The 17,621-nt window shown below is 36.6% G+C and overlaps 1 protein-coding gene across 2 annotated transcripts in view; it reads left to right on the top strand.

Moving 5' to 3' along the window:
* The window catches only part of LOC128859672 (uncharacterized), a 185,992-nt gene that overhangs the window by 141,294 nt on the left and 27,077 nt on the right, over positions 1-17,621 (top strand). For both annotated transcript variants that reach the window (XM_054096672.1, XM_054096671.1), the window contains exon 4: positions 8,563-8,700. In XM_054096672.1, the coding sequence (XP_053952647.1) occupies positions 8,563-8,700 (138 nt within the window). The remainder of the gene's footprint in view (positions 1-8,562; positions 8,701-17,621) is intronic.

The following is a 17,621-nucleotide window of genomic DNA, read 5'->3' as shown; positions in this document are numbered from 1 at the left end:
TTATTAAAATGAAATTTTCAGTCGTTACTGAGCATTGACTCAAATATAATATTAATGGAATTTTTTTTTTAATCTGAGGGTGTTAAAAAAAAACGAATTTTGCCTCAAAAAATTGTTGAAATTGAAAACAACCAAAAAAATTTTGAAAAAGAAAGAAAATATATCACTTTAAAGCACTCTATTGTTTTGAATAAATCTCAAAATTATTTCCAATTTTTTTTTTATTTTACTTATAAATATTGAAATCTACAAATAAACCAAGTTTCAGAAAAATTTACGGCAATGTCCAAAACACTTGGAAAACTTGACATGAAATCGCTCACATTACAAAGGGGTATAAGAAAACTATATCACCTTGAAAAACAACTGAGTTTGACAATATTCCGGGCAGTAAAAGACAAGCGCGAAATCTGCAAACTCTTGATTTATTTAAGATATCTTCCGTCACACCACACCAACGAAACCAATATAAAAGAAGACGACAAAACGTTTCCATTCAAACAAGATTATGGTAGGTATTTCAGGAAATGTACAAGAACTCAACTGTCCTGCAGGATATTTTCCGATCTTCAAGCTTCGAGAATATGCAGTTTCAGGCAATGTTTTCAAAGCGTACACAGTAGTTTGGCCCCTTAAAATATGCGTAAAGTTTAAGATCAACCAGAAAAGATTTAGAAGTGGCTAACAGCAATTGAAATCCTGAAGAGTAATGATTTTAATTTCAGGCTTTCATGTTTCATTTGCTATGTTGTTGTTTTTGTAGCAGCACAAACACATCCCGTTCATGTTTGGGGAATGTTGCTCAAACGTGTAAACCACTCATTAACTATGGCACGAGATAGACAATCATCGCCATAAACTTTTTAAACGATTTTAAAACAATTCGAGACCCACTGTGTAAATGAAACACCAAATCCTAAAAACAATTGTTTCTTATAAAGATCGCTCATCTGCTGGCGTTAACAAACCTTGATATGTTTTTCCCCCATGAAAAAAGCTTTTCATATATCCTATCTACTGTTCAGACAGGCATCTATGGGGCAATATCAAAACGTATCCCAAACCAAATTCACAAAAAATTAACAAAACCAAAAGAAATTGTCATAAAAATGTTCGACTTTTTAATCAAAATATTTAGAAAATATCTGAGTATGCAGTTTTATAGCCCACTCATTTTTAGTACAACAAAGCGCAAGTCAGACGTCGCTCAAAAGTCGTATTCAATATCGAAAATGTTTTTTTTTTTGCATACGATGTTGAGCATTTTCTTCCATGTAAAATACTTCAGAATAGGGGTGCATGTGCTCATACATAAATTTAACGCACCAAATGTAAGGAAACATTTAAGCTATCACTCTAACGATGTGCTCCTGGCAAGCTTAAAATCTAATTTTCTACTACGTAGTGGCATCCATATGTTTCATATCATTTATTAATATACTCAATAATTCAAAATAATTCCCAATTCTGCACTTTTTATAAACAACAGATATTGATGCAAGCTTTATGGCTTTCGACATTCCACGGTTACTTAATTTACCAACTGAAAACCTTTACCGAATTTAAAAATATAAGCAATTTTTGATTACGCACCCAATAAGTTGTACAATGGAAATAATATTCAGCATATATAATATATTTCCCTGAATTGTTGACCTTTGAACATTTATGGTTACCTGAATATTTTTACATTACTACAATACATACACACTACATACAATACTACATACATATGCTAAGTTGTCCAAAAAGTTTGCGGTTCGATAAGAGAGCGCGTTGCTATTAGCCTGCATTTTTTGCTATGTTTCATATGAAGTTTCATTTAAATCTGTCAATTCATTCTTTGTTTACAAGACACTTGTCGCAGAATTTTCATTTTTGGAAGGTATTAAAAGTGGTGAAGAAAATCCACGTCAAAGATGTGCAAAAACAGCAGCAGCACCAGAAATCGTAGAAAAAGTGCGAGATATCGTATCGGAAAATCGTTGAGTGACTGAAAGCGATTTTGTAGAAGCTCTAGGCATCTCATTGGGCAGTGCAAGTGATATTTTGACTGAAGTATTGGATTTCAGAAAGCTTTGTGCACAATGGGTCTCGCACGCATTCGCTAACAATGGAAGAAAAACACATTCGAATGCGACTTTCTCAACAACATTTAGAGCATTTTCGAACGGAAGTGGATTTTGTGCATCGATTCATCAATATAGATGAAACTTGGCCCTATCACCATGATTCTAAATCAGAACAATAGGCTAAAGAGTGGTGCGCACCTGGTTATTCGTCTCCGAAACTAGTTCATGTCCTGAAATCGGCCAAGAAGGTATTAGCATCAATTTTTTGGATGCGAAAGGAATTTTGTTTCTGGTTATATTTTATTTTCTGGAATATTATTGTAGACCAGCAGGTGAAAAAGTTCGTGAAAAAACACCCCGTTTGCGAAAGAAAAAAAAGTTCAAGGCAATGCACCGTATCGTAAGAGCATTTTCATTGGTGCGTGACTACCATTCGAAATTCGGAGGGAACGTAGGGTCGAATCTCCGTGGAAGACTAAAATGAAGAAAAAGTGTTTTTCTAATAGCGGTCGCCCCTCAGCAGGCAATGGCACACCTCTGAGTGTATTTTTGCCATGAAAAAGCTCCTCATAAAAAATATCTGCCGTTTGGAGCCGGCTTAAAACTGTAGGTCCCTCCATTTGTGGAACAACATCAAGACGCACACTACAAATAGAAGGAGCTCGGTCAAACCCCCAAAATGGGTGTAAGCGCCAATCATATGCAGATACAGTATAAATCCATGAATTAAAGTTCAAATTGGTTAAGCATCCACCGTCCATCCACCACATTTGATCCCTAGCGACATCCATTTGTTTCCAGACCTAGAAAAATGCATGCCTGGAAAGCGTTTTTCATCAAATGATGAGGGCATAACAGCTGTGGGAGCGAATTTTGCAGCCCTTCCAGATTCTCGCTTCAGGAATGGAGTTCATAAATTGGAATCTCTTTGGAACAAGTGTTTTGATGTTCAGGGAAACTATACTGAATAATAAAATTTATTTTATACCATAAAATTGTGTTCTTATCGAACCGCAAAACTTATTGAACAACCTAGTATGTATATACTAGCTATATTTGTATATACTTATATGCCTATTAATTTTTGTATAGATATTTATGTATGCCTTAAGCTACGCTGTGTCATCGTGATTTTCATGCTCAACTTTCATCTAGGTAAATTCGGGTAAATGAGTTCCAAATTGGCTTTAACTGCACACAAAATTCATCAGCCACTATGTATAGCTGAACATTACACACTTATATACGTATGTACATATTGCATACCCACATAATTTCATAAAGTTATCCGTACACACACTTGGATGAATAAATATGTATACTTTTGTATATAGCTATAAGCATTAGGGCATATCATCAGCTCGCCATTCATTTCTGTCAGGAACGCGAGTTTTTAAACAATTTTTTAAATTGAGGTTGAAGAATAGCTGCCACTTGAGCTTGAGAAAGTAATGATATGCTTTCCTAAAAATTATCTTATGTGAAACACTTAAATTATGTTGCTTGGTTTTTATCAAAGCTCCAACAAGAGGTCACATGAATGAATGTCCCCAAAATGAAAGTTAATTGCCTCAATATTTCGTAAATATTTGGAGAATTCCAAACGATTTTTATTCAAATGAAATAATGAGCGAAAAGAGCGCCTGAGTTAACACACAGTTTACATATTTATCTGAAAAGATATTAACGTGGCTGTCTCGTCATGAATTCTCCGAATACCGGCATATAACCTGAAGCAGTTGATGTTTTGACATTTAATTCGAAAGCAATAAATTTTAATTCAGCTTCATCAATTCAGAACCATCCTAATGTGTCATATTTACATACGTGAATGCATATGCATAAACAATATATGTACATACATATAACCCATATATATGGTATGTATGACAAACTTAAGCCGCAGCACATGCTGTTGTTTTCTCATCCTCACCCCCCAAAAAATGTGGACGGACAAAAACGCCGCACAACCTTGCCACACACCCGTAAAGCAATTATCCATTCGTTTTCATCTGTGTAACTTTTTCTACTTTATTCTCTACTTGAACTCCCGCAGGATGCTGGACAATACGAGTATAATTTTCCTTTCATATCTTTTAGGCTGTGCTTCGTGCGGGTCGCTAAGCACCCATTCGCATGCACACACATACTTACCACAGGTCTCTATTAGCAACATTTTATAGTAAGAAATAGATATGTCTGGTGTCTTTTAGCAGCATGAGAACTAGCGATATCGAGAACTATGGCTCGGCAGCTGAGAATGGCAAACTAACTGTCTTGACATTTCTGTTCAGTAAGGTTTGGCAAGTCATTAACTCCAGAATAACGCTTTCAAATTGTGGAAACTTACTTTGAAACAATTAAATCTGTTCGCGAAATTCATAGCGCACTGGTGGCATCATCGGTCCTTATTTCTTTCGAAATGAGAAAGGAGCCGCCGTTACAGTGGACGGCGAGCGCTATCGAGCTGCTGACTGTGTTTTTGTATCCAAAAATTAATCAGCTGAACATCGACGACATTTAGTTCCAACAAGACGGGCATACGCCGGATATTATATTCCAAAAATAAATGTCATGAAATCATCTCTTAATTGGCGCTATAACCGCTTACGCGATTTTGGCCGAGTTTAACAAAGCGCGCCAGTCTAACCGGCGCCAGTTGGACACACCAAGTGAAGTCAAGTCCTTCTCCACCTGATCTTTCCAACGCAGAGGAGGCCGCTCTCTTCCTCATAGGGAGGTCTCATCCGAGGCTTTTTTAAACTTTTCATTTTTTCATGAAATCATCTACCAGAATATAATAAAAAAAAATTAATTCCAACAATATTTCTGTTTCGAATCCTACGCCTACATGTGTTGTGCGTCTTGATGTTTTCCCATAAATAGAGGGATCTAAAGCTTTATGCCACCTCCGAAAAGCATGTTTATGTTTTATGAGGAGCAGAAATACTCCGGAGAAGAAATACACTCCGGAGGTTTGCCATTCACATTTACATTTTTTCCCCCTTTTTACCTTGCATTGAGTGATACAAAAAATTTACTAATCAATCGACAGTGTAAACACGGTATCGGTTTGACGTTTATTGTTTTCTCCCCTTTTTCAAGTATTCGCTTAGCTAGCTGAGCCGCGCATATATGTACATATTATAGTTGGCATGGCCCCTGGACTTAATTACATTTTGGCATATTTGCTGTTTCTCTTTTCGTCCCTGGCTCATCGCTTAAATTTTTCTTTTTTCTGCATTGACGTAACGTTTTTTTTCGGTTCGAGCTGCAATCTTTTATTTTCCAGTTTCTTACAGATTATACTCACTTTCACGTATGGATTTTTTGCGTTCTTTTCTGCCGTGTAACTTTTCCATTTTAATTGTCGTCTTATTCTCTCTATACGAGAAGGAATCTCCACGGTAAATCTCATTAACTACTCATAATGCTTGGAACTTCGTTATTCACATAGAAAACTCAATTCTGCCATATCCTTAATTTTCACCATCGTCGCATTCTCCAGAAATCTGCATACGCACATATGTACATATGAACATACATAAATACCTTAATACCCTTAAATAAAAATAAAAATAAAGATTACGTGCATACATATACTGCTCAATCATATTACTTGCCGTGGTTATTTGGCATCAGTAAATAAATAATGAACAACAGATTTGGCAAAAGCTGCGAAATCAAAATGGCCTTCATAGCCGGTCAACAATGGCCCGCCCTTATTACAAAGCCTTATGTTATATATAAAATTGTACACAATGGAGTATGAAATTTAAGTTTCTTCATCCTTGCTTCCTTATTTGCTCTTGTAACGAAATGCGCAATATTTTGGCTTTATTAGCTTTAATGAAATCGTATGGCTAAGTAGTGTCTTATTGGATATCAACTGGTCGGTCCAATTTAATACTACTTCGTCCAACATATATACACATATGTATACATTGGGCGCTTACACCCTTTGTTGGGTGTTTGGCCGAGCTCATCTTCCAATTTGTGGTGTGCAACTTGAAGTTATTCTACAAATGGAGGGGGCTGTAGTTCTATGCCGTCTGCGAATGGCAGCTAGTTTTTTACCAGTAGCTTTCTTCATATCATAAATACACTCGGAGGTTGTTTATCATTGGTTGCTGTAGGGCGCCCGCAATTAGAAAGCGTAATTTCCGTAAATCCGTTACACACAAACCAATTCGGCTACAGCTGCCTTCACCTTTGTTCCGCATGGCCACTAAAAATCTCTAAGATACTGAATCTAAAATAAAAATAGGTGTAAGAACACAAAAAACACGTTTTTGTAGGCTTTAACATCCGATTCACGCAAAACCCTGACGTATTAGATACTTTTTGGCCCAGGAATGTGTTCAGCAAGCAAAAATACATCGGGAACTCCTCTGATATAAAAGATAAAAGTTACTTTTTTGTTTTCTCAGTCACATCTCGGCATTTTTTAAAATAGAGAAAAACATAAAAAAGAAACATACGAAAATTTAATCCGCACCTAATCTACTCGACGAACCAATGATTAGTTTTTACATTACAAAAATAATTAAGACAATTCAGCCATCTCAATAAAATGTTAAGGCCGACGAATAAGATTTGTTTGCGTGTGTGTTGTAATTTAGGCTTAATTATAGGTGGCCCGTCGCAGATAACTTTCCATTCATCAAAGTACTGGCAAATTTTCCACCATTTTATTACATACTTCCCAAACCATGGCGACTTAAAGACACATTCTCTCATAAACAGAAAATGTAAACCCTAAATCATCCGCACCGCCAATACGATTGAAGATTGATCACCCATGAATACGCGGTATAAATCCTTAAATGAGGTTTATCAAAAAGAGTGTACGCGCCAATTATATATTATATATAACACTACAGGGTTGCCCATATTCGACGGACCCATCTGGCAGCCCTGTACCTTTTGCTAGAGACGTCAAATCGCTTAATGACATACCGCGTTGGAAGCGTCAGTCCAAGCAGATTTTTACCATGGAACAGTACACGCCACGCGAGCGCTCCCAAATTTTTGAAATTTACATTCAACAAAAGAAGTCAATTGTGAAAAGAAGAAGAAAAAGAAAAAAATTGTGATGCCAATTATTCGTCGAAAACGTATGAGGCAGTTCTGGTTTCAACACCCCACACACAGCTCGCACCACAATCGATTTTTTTAAGAAATTGTTTCCTCGTCGTTTGGTGTCGAAAAATGGCGATTTTGACTGGCGCCCGATTTAGCGCCACCTGACTTCTTCTTGTAGGGATATTTAAAACCGAAGGTTTATATTAATAAGCCAAAGACCATAGAAGAAACTATGAAAAATGCTGCAAAACGGGCACAACACGCCGTACAGGCTCAAGGCGGTCATTTGAGAGATATCATATTCAAAAAGTGATGTCAACAAATCTACTTGATCCAAACAAAATGATTATTATCGTCAACATCAAAAAAATTGTGTTTTTCCGAATATGGACAACCCAGTACAAGATCATCGTCCCCTCGATAGTCGGTTTTACGTTACCGAAATGACCTGGATTTACATCCGGCCAAGGACTGTCACTCCAGCAGCATTCCCCATATATGCATATACTTTATGTACAACAACGAAAACAACTACAAGATCATCCACGTATGCAATTAAAGGCTCATACAAATAAGGCACCGTCAAACATAAGATAGCAGAGAATGGAGCGTGAATTGACTTTGTAGCACTCCACTAGACTTGCATGGTTTATAATTCCTTCATCTGTGTCAGGTATAACGCTTCTACCTTCAAGGTAGCTAAGTATAACAGTTATCAAATAGCGGGTAATGCTGACAGCATGAATAGCTACATTTGCCCAATTTGCGTTCTGTATATCCTAAAAAGTCGACATCACTCGAGACATCTTTAGACCTATAATTGAGGGGGCTTAATGATCAGTGTTTAAAAGTATCCTTTTGTAGGTAGAAAAATTAACTTTACCGATTTGCTGCTTTATTGTTTAATTATTAAAATCCATTATTTTGATTGCAATTGAACTATAGTATCTTCCTAGATCGCTTAAATCACAAATTCAAACCCAAAATATAATTTACTAAGGTGTATTTTACTCTGTTTAATACAATGGGCTCTTTAGCCTGAGTGTTTTAGGAGCCACCAAATCTCCTGGTGCTCCTTGGCTCGACCTTTTCAAATTTCAAGGTGTATTTTAGAACAGGCATAATTTTTCATTTATCTTTTGAAGAAGGGACGGCACCATAATCAATCATTTATGGATAATAACCAATTGCAGCCAGTGCTAGTAATATCTACCTGAATATGTTTCGGTTTTTCACCTCTTCTATAATTTACAATTCATTAAGTGAATCAGTTAAGCTTTTTTTACCCAATATCTTTTCATTTAAGCTTTAATAATGATTTTATTTCAAACTTATTTTCTTGATTAATTTATAAGTTGTTTTTGCTTTATTTGCATATTTATTTTCATTTATCTTTGCGCTACAGAATCCAGCTGTCGTTACTCGAAGAGCGCTTGGACCGAATGTGATCCGAAAACCAATATGCGTACGCGTACTTTGACGCTCAAGAAAGGCGAAGCGAATTGCTTGGCCACCAGAACAATGCAAAAGAAGTGCAGGAAACGTAAGTACATACATTTATTGAATGGAGGAAAAAATGTGTATGGAAATTAAACATGAAATTAATTGTTGAATGCACATACATATTCAGCAGTACAAGTACCTAGAGTATTTAGGAGGATTTTGTTAAAAAAATCTAAACGAGCTAAAAGAGTCGTCTAGTGTGATGGTCGAAAAAGCTTTAATATTTTTTTTATAACATATAACACACCCGCCAAAAAACTCCACCCGTTGGGATTAAATTAATTATGAATTTTAATTTAATTTTAACCAATTTTCACTTAAGTCAGATTGATAGGACTATACTTTACATGAGTATATATACTTAGCCTTGCCATAAGTTCTGTTACAAGTTAAGTTCGTTATAGATATGAAATTATAATACTTTTTTAATGAAGCTAGTTTTATTTAATCACGTAAATATTAAAAAAAAAATAGTTTTGATTCGAAATGGTCACCATCTCTTTTTACATAAACCTTCAAACGATTTGGCCATTCAGCTATTACATCACGCACGGTTTTCATGGATATTGACGTCGCTGCACGGACCAAAGATTGTTTGAGCCTCTCCAAATTTCTGTGAGGTCTTCGACAGACCATGTTCTCCAATTCGGATCACAAACTGTAGTCCAATACATTCAGATCTGAACTTTCAGGCGACCAACCTTCTGCGTCTATGAACCCAGGAATATTGTTCTTTAGCCACTGTTAGGTGGTTCTAGTCTTATGAGCCAAAGCGCGATTGAAGCGAATACTGCTCAATTGCCTCGGTCTTAACCCCTTTTTCGCAGAAATGAAGAGACGTAACGCCTTTACAAAACACTCCCCACCAAACCTTTACGGAGGTTGGATGGTGGCCACGCTAAATCCTTGGAACAACAATTTTTGCGTCTTTAGAAGTTTATCATAGATGTTTTTGTTTTGGTTATTAAAAACTTCTTCAACAGTGAAAATTTTCTCATTTGTGAAAAGAGTATTTTCATGGCCGTTGACCGCGTGCCACCGCAGAAGGTGCTTGCATCTGTGGAGTATAATTTTCTTCAAGCGCGTTGCTAATAGCTGGCCAGTTGAGCGATGGAAGGCTTTCATGTGGAGATCATCTCTAATTAGTCTTGACAGGGATCTGGTCGATACATTCATTTCCCTGGACATGATTTTCTGCTTTCTAAAGGAATTTCTGCAAACTCTTTCTCGAACGGCGTTTGTGGCTGCACTGATTCGAACCACGCGAGGACGAGACGTTGGGGAAAAACGATTGATCGTGCGGTAAACAAACATCCTCGAAATATTAAGGTTTTTCAGCAGTGCGTAAATTCCCCTTGGACTTTTACCACACTTCATTAACTTTACGGACCCATGTTCCACACTTATGTAATGCAATTAAAGCAATGCGATTTTCCTCCATTGTTAACAAACGAAATTTGTCACGAGACTGAGTATAATTTATGAGTAGACTACGCATACGAACAAAAGCAAAAATAACGAACTTTTTTCTGCGAATTCGTTCTCACCGTATGCATTGTAAAATTTGTCACAGAATTTATGGCAAGATTAAGTATATAGGTATGTCAATGTTAATTTTCAGTAAAAATAAAGTTAATTTTACGAAACCCAGAAAAATTCATTGAATATTTATCAACATTTTAGACACTTTTTATTACAGTATAGTATAGTGAAAATTTCCCAAAAAAATGTTTATTGACTTTGTTATTCTAAAATTTAATGAGCTATAAAACTGCATACTCAAAAGTATTTTAAAAATTATGATTGAAAAGTCGTAAATTTTCTGAATTTTGTACAAAGATCGGGACCTTGATTCATGTGTCTTTTGTTACAGAATTAACTACACTTTTATTAGAAACTAGTTTAAATTAAATTAAAAAACTAAATGTCAAAAATTTGGATTTTTTGTTAAGGCGGATATATATAATATATATATATTATACTCGTATATATATATCTTTTAAGAATTTGCTGCCTTTCTTGGCAGAAATGAATTGAGATTTACCTACCGACTGGTGACTACTGTTTGAAACATTCTTTGCTACCACTTGGTTTTTTTGTGTTTTTGCAAAGAAAAATCTTTCACATGAATAAAAGAAGAGTTAATCGAAAATTAAGTTGTAAGCACAAAGGTATAATTGTGTTATTGTTTCACAAAGGCACAGTCTTATTGTGATGAAAATTGAAAGGGTAAAGGCTAAGAAGTACACAGTAAAGAAATATGCATTACAGAGAAGATCTCGCATAATGCAATTTTTCTCGTATACATACGTATGTATGTATGTGCAGATGTATGCAATCTTATAAGAAATGTACTGAGAAGATTATAAAATGAGCTGATTAACTACTCGGTTAATATTGGATTGAAGGACGTTGGCATAATTAACTGCTTTAAAAGCACTGAAAGGATAGTAAAGTTGACTTTTGACTATTTGTTTTCTTATATGATTCTTCAGTTAATATTTCTTAAATTAAAGTTATAAATATTAGTTGTAGATAATTTTTCCGAATATTTCCCGCCAGATGTATTTAGTGAGGCATATGTCACGATTTGTACATTGCATCGGCCCAAACTATCTACGAGTATAAGGCGGTTTAAAGGTGGTTTTACGCTTTAGAAGTAGTTATTTTACGATTTTACTGCTGGTGAAGTCATCATTCCAAAAGGAAGGTACAGGAAAGATAATCTTCAATAGATTCTTCAACGCCACTTTGAAGTCGAAGCAGCAGGTCAAAAAATTTTATGTTATTTATCGACTCAATGCAGCATTGAATACAACAGCGAAAAATTCTGTTTTGGTACAAGTCAGAAATGTCTGAAACGTCTGAAAATGAAATACGTCCTGCTAAACCAACCATCAAAAATCGAACAATCATAGAAATCTTGCAGTCGAACCGGTATATGAGCACTCATTCTATTGCACAGGGATAGAAGACTAGTCAGCAGACTGTTTGGAATTATTTGTATAAGAAATATTAATTAATATCTTCTAAACCGGTATAGAATTTTCGACCGATCCAGGCTATATAACTGGGATTATTTCTGGGCAGCACAATTACCTTTGTGGTCTTGAAAGTATTGAGTTATAGCTCCGAGCTCAAGCACAACTGCTTTTAAAAGTCAATCAAAATATGTCTTAAAGTTAAATGTATTATGCGAGAAAACATATTAAAGAGAAGGAGAGAGTGTAATGCATAAATAATATAGGTTAATCCTGACCTATCTAACTTAAACCAATTGGACCTAAATATTTGGAGAGAAGTATTATGCATTATGTTTTCTATAAAACTCTTCGTGAATGTACTTAAATATATCTGCACTTATGTTGCCTTTTATAAAAAAAAACACCAGTCTAACGGTTAGACGCGATAGAAGTGAAACCTTCCGTAAAACAAACTGAGAGAGAATAAGACGAAAGCAGCATTAGGAGCAAGATAATTATAGGTTCATTATAATATTGCTATAAAGTTCATATTTTATTTTCTTCATTTTATTATTATTCATCCTCAATGTTTTCAATTTCAACAAATGATACGAGTGGCTTATGATAGCTAAAATATGATACAAATGCTTTGGTTTCGATGTTGTCAACATGTCTTTGAAATACCGCGTCAATGGTTGTTTTTGATCGTGTTGTCGATTCAGTGCGATTGTTACACATTCTTAAATTGAATGTTGTATTGAGAACGTCAATTAAAGGAACCGCTGTATCCAATGCAAAATTTACGTTAAAATCGCCACTTAAAATCATTGGAACTTTATTGTAATCTTTTCTAAGTATCCGCGATACTTCTGGTGTATACTTTATTAAATTTTCGTGAATGAATTCCGTGATGCTATTTATTGATTTTTTTTTCTGTCGATATTCACGACACTTTTCTGCATTATTTTTCGGCATAATTGCGGTAAATATTTAAAAATTAAAATATTTACGAATATAAAAATACACACGCGGTTGCTATTATGAGCGTCCCCAGCAAAACCTGCGTGACCGAAACTCTAACACAATTACATTTTTTTGAATGTTACAAACACATATGCACGCAGGTTTTGCTGGGGCGTGACCGAAACTCTAACACAATTACACATATGCACTCGTATTTGTTTGAAAATCGACTTTTTTTTTGGTTCTCCGTCACCTTTGGAAAATGTGTAAACAGTAAGCAAACTTTATTCATATATTTTTCCTCATTTTTGCATCAGTAAAATTAAACAAACGCCGTAGCCGAATGGGTTGGTGCGTGACTACTTTTCAGAATTCACAGAGAAAACGTCAGTTCGAATCTCGGTGAAAACACCAAAATTAAGGAAAACTATTTTTCTAATAGCGCTCACCCCTCAGCAGGCAATGGCAAAACACCGAGTGTATTTCTGCCATGAAAAAAAGCTCCTCATAAACATATCATAAAATAAAAAAATAAAATAACTGTATAAAAAAATCTTTTTTCTTGTGATTCGAACCAAGGATTTTGGATCGGAAGCTCACATTGCTAGCCGCTCGGCTATCGCGCCATGCTGTCGGCGCTGGCCTAAAAGTTATTTAGTTCGTCGCTACGTGTATATGTAATATTCGTAGCCAAGAGTGTCGCTTTTTTCGTTTCACTTTTTCTCAAATCACTCCCAACGATTCTAAAGAAGTTTTCACTTCAAAAGTAGCCTCTTATAAAAAAGGAGTATTTTATATAATAATAATAGAAATTGATTTATTGTCTTCAAAATATTCTAGAACCAATTTTCAAAGCACTTTGGCCCCCAGAATTGGATATCTTCAAAACGTGCTGCTGCTTCAGGCGTTGAAAAACGTTGGTCTTGCATTTTATTTTTGATGTTTGGAAACGAAAAGAAATCATTAGGTGCCAGATCAGGGCTGTGAGGGGGATGACTCATTAATTCGATATTTTGAGTGCTTAAAAACTGTCTTGTGCTAGCCAATACGTGAAAGCTCGCATTGTATTGGTGCAGGATGATTCGTCTTCGGCAGTTGACTTTGGGACTAAAATTGTCTTGGAATGCCCATACTATCAATTGCTGTTCTATTTCCAGCACTTATGTGTAGATCAGAGATTAATCATTTGCTAGTTCTTTTTTGGGCAACCGCCAAATTACGGAGTATCGAACGACGACAAATCTTTTTGAAAACCAAATGTTCATACAATATTGATTATCTGCTGTCCACAATAATTCCCAAGGAAGCTTCTATCTCGCTATATGTCACAAGATGTTTCTGGGGTTATCAATTGGCGCACAGCGTCAAACGACCTTAACGAAATTAATCGTGCAAAGGTCCACGACCACGTTGGAACTCGTTGTACCAGCGTTGACAGTGGCCTAATATGGTGATTCAACGCCAAAGGTCGAAGCAAGTTGACCAATGCACTTCTGCCTGAATAATTAATGTCGGAAGTCGTATGAAATCATCACGCGAAAATTTTGAACTCATTGAAAAAGCAACAAATAAAGCTCGTAAGTGAAAACGTTATATGTTTCTGCTAAAAAAAATTTTAAAAATTATAAAAATATCGAATTACACCTCACCATACGTAGTATAAATGAATTAATATTCATAATAACTTTAATCAAATTGAGCCTGGAGAATCTTTAAAATAAAAATATGAATGAATACTATTTTACTTCATTCATCTGCAAACAGGCACAACTCTGTACAAACACTGTGATGCTACCTCGCCCTACTCCCAAAGCAATCAAGCATGAACACGAAATTCTACTTTCTCTTCTCTGCTAGTACTAAGCACTTTCACGCGCACTTCTACACAATTATGCACGTGTGCAACATTTTTTGCAGAATTACAGAGATTATTAGTGCTATACATTTTCTGATGTCAAAAACAGATGTTACCGTTGGCATACATATGTATGTGTACATTTATTTGGCTACTTACCTACATACACATATATTTTATGGTTTATAAACATTCCACTGTTTTGTGCGATCTAAAAGATTTTCGAAAGAGTGTTTCAGATCATTGACCGGAATGTCCTTCAGGATGTCGGTACAAGCATTTTTGATGGCCTTTACGGACGCAAACCGTTTTCCTTTCATGGCCCAATGTAATTTACCGAATAGGTAAAAGTCACGGGGAGCCATATCAGGCGAAGACGGTGAGTGATTGATGGTTAAAATGCTATTTCTAGTAAAAAAAATCAGTCACAAGAGTGGATAAATGAGATGATGCATTATCATGCAATAAGCGCCAGCTTCCTCCTTCGCGGTATTCGCGGAGAATTCGACGAATGCGATACAACAAACGCTTCAAAACGCCAAGATAGAAAATGATGGAAAGTCCCATTGACGGTTTGGCCGTTGGCACGAACTCCTTGTGGACAATTGCCTTGGAATCGTAGAAACAAATAGGCATCGAATTTGATATTGGCTCTTTGTTCGAAACTCATTTTTGTACCCATGACACAAACATACTGACACTTTAGACGCAAAAGCTTCGCTTCCACTGAACCGAATGGCCAACTTTTACGGGAAGTCAGCTAGGGATGTAATTTCCAACGCACTAACTCTTTAAATAATGGCGCCATCATGAACATTTTTTATGATTTATTTTGAACTTTTTCTTGCTTATTTTGGACTTCACCTTGTAGTATAACTACCATGGATGCGTCCTATGAAGGCCGTCGTGTGAGTGCATTCAGAACATAACCAATCTTTTATCGCCGATTAAGCGCCGAGTTTCGGCTTTTATTCGTCAATCTCCCTATTTTACCTCTACTTATAAGCAGCTGGCTTAAGGTACCGTCCCAAAAGCTGGTGCAAAGTAGTCAAATCGTATGGCCTAGACGAAGAATTGATAGGGATTGTCTTTTTGGGTTTATTCGGTCACCAAAAGTTCATTGTAATAAATTCAAGGTTGCTCACGCTGCAGCGCGCTGTATGGTATGTTACAACGTTTTGTCTGAAATCATTTGGAACATTGATGTTTGGTATCGACATAGAAAAACGAATAGTCACTAATCATTCTCCTGCAGCATTCTCCGTTGACGGTATCTTTAGCTTTATCTACAATTTTGGAACAATGAAAGACTTTTTCGAGCGTCTTGTTAGTATTATAATTAATTTGAATATCGCAATTTTGTTTATTCACGTACCCATTAGACCAGAAATGAGCCACATGGCTAAGACTTATTTTACTGCAAAAAGTCTGCTCTCCGCCCAGTGAATTTAAAGCTCCTTTATTGAACGTACGATACAAAAAATGGTTCAATGGTCACCACCAGTTGAAATTTATGCTAGCGCAGATTAAATCTTTTCTCAATATCTTCCGTTAAGTGGAAGAATAGAAGCGAAATTGTTGAGAACGGCGTTTAATCGATTTGTGTCGAAATTTCGTGCAGGGCTGTAACCTCAGTTATATTTGAAAATCCTCCGAATCAGATAACTTTAACATAAGATGTAATGTAGTTTCTAAATGATCTCTAACCGGCCCAAAAGAAATTTCCTTACATCGTTATCAACAAACAATCAGCAATATCTTTTTCCAAAAACAACGTATTTTTCCCCTCTTTATTTCATTTATTCAGTCTTTGGCTACAAATCTTTACAGACTAGAGGTCCAAAATTACCAGCTTAGATAAAAATATAGATTTAGGGCGAAATCAAAAACAAGGCTATTAAAAATGTCGTTAATTTCTTAAAAGACCTTAAAGGTGCATAATTTAAGTATTTTGATTTAAAAATTGTAACAATCAACGGAAAGTGACAACCCAACCCCCTTGGGAGAGTATTGAAGCTTATCTGCATCAGAAGATCTGGACGGTCAATGATACCACAGACATTGTCATATATAAACATCAGGAAGTGTATTTTACGCTTTGAGGAAAAATATATGAAATGTATTAACATACAACGGGCCCGATAAGATGGACGGCAAACCGGAACTACGTTAAACTCTTTTGATCCTTTGGGAATAAACAGTATACATTTTTTTCAAATTTTCTGACCTTTGACCTCATGGAGTCATAATCACTCACTAGAGAGGACGACATTGGTGAAGAAGCTGGGGAGAGTTCAGAGGTCGGCACTCATTGGAATCAGTGGGGCGCTTCGAACGACTCCTACTCTGGCGCTCAACAGATTGTTAAATGTGGTACCCGTAGACATCGTAAGCAGAATTGCCGCTGCATGTACCGCAATCAGACTGAAAGGTTTGGGCTATAGGCCCAACCTCACTTATGGGCACTCAAGCATTCTTAGAAACTTTGACTTCATCCCACTGTCAACGGATCAATGTATACCCTCGCTTACTCCAACCGGAACTTTCTCCACTCATATTCCATCAAGGGAAGAATGGACTGGGGGCTACACTTAGGGACAGGGCCTGGTGAACTTGCTCACAGATGGATCGAAGTTAGAAGGAAAGGTTGACGGAGGATTTTTTTGCGAGGAACTCCCCATCAGACTCGAATTCAGGTTACCGGACCGCTGCAGTGTGTTCCAGGCAGAGGTAGCCGCAATCAAGGAGGTAGCTGATTGGCTGCTCACATGCGTACTAACAGTCAAGTATGTAAATATTTACTTTCACAGCCAAGCGACCATAAGGGCCCTCGGATCAGTGACGGTGCATTCGAAACTGGTCAGCTAATGCCTGGCCTCACTCCCGACTGCTTTCGAATTCTTTGACATAAGCCTCATCTGGGTTCCTCGTCACAGCGACATTGCGGGAAACTGTGAGGCGGATGAGCTGGCCGAGCAGGGAGCATGTGAGGTGATTTCCCCGCGAAGGGAGAGAATTGAGATCCCCTCACTACCTGCAGTCTGCTCCTGGAAAGATGGGTTTCGCGGCAATTCAGCGAGCGTTGGGCAAGAACACAAACTTGTAAGGTCGCGAAATCCTTCTGGCCACGTGTGGATCGGGAACGCTCGAGTGAGCTTCTGAGATTGGAAAATATCAGGT

The sequence above is a fragment of the Anastrepha ludens genome, chromosome 4 (genome assembly GCF_028408465.1).
Source record: "Anastrepha ludens isolate Willacy chromosome 4, idAnaLude1.1, whole genome shotgun sequence".
Classification (NCBI taxonomy): domain Eukaryota; kingdom Metazoa; phylum Arthropoda; class Insecta; order Diptera; family Tephritidae; genus Anastrepha; species Anastrepha ludens.
The sequence above is the reverse complement of the archived record's forward strand: the minus strand, read 5'-3'. Positions and strand labels throughout refer to the sequence as shown.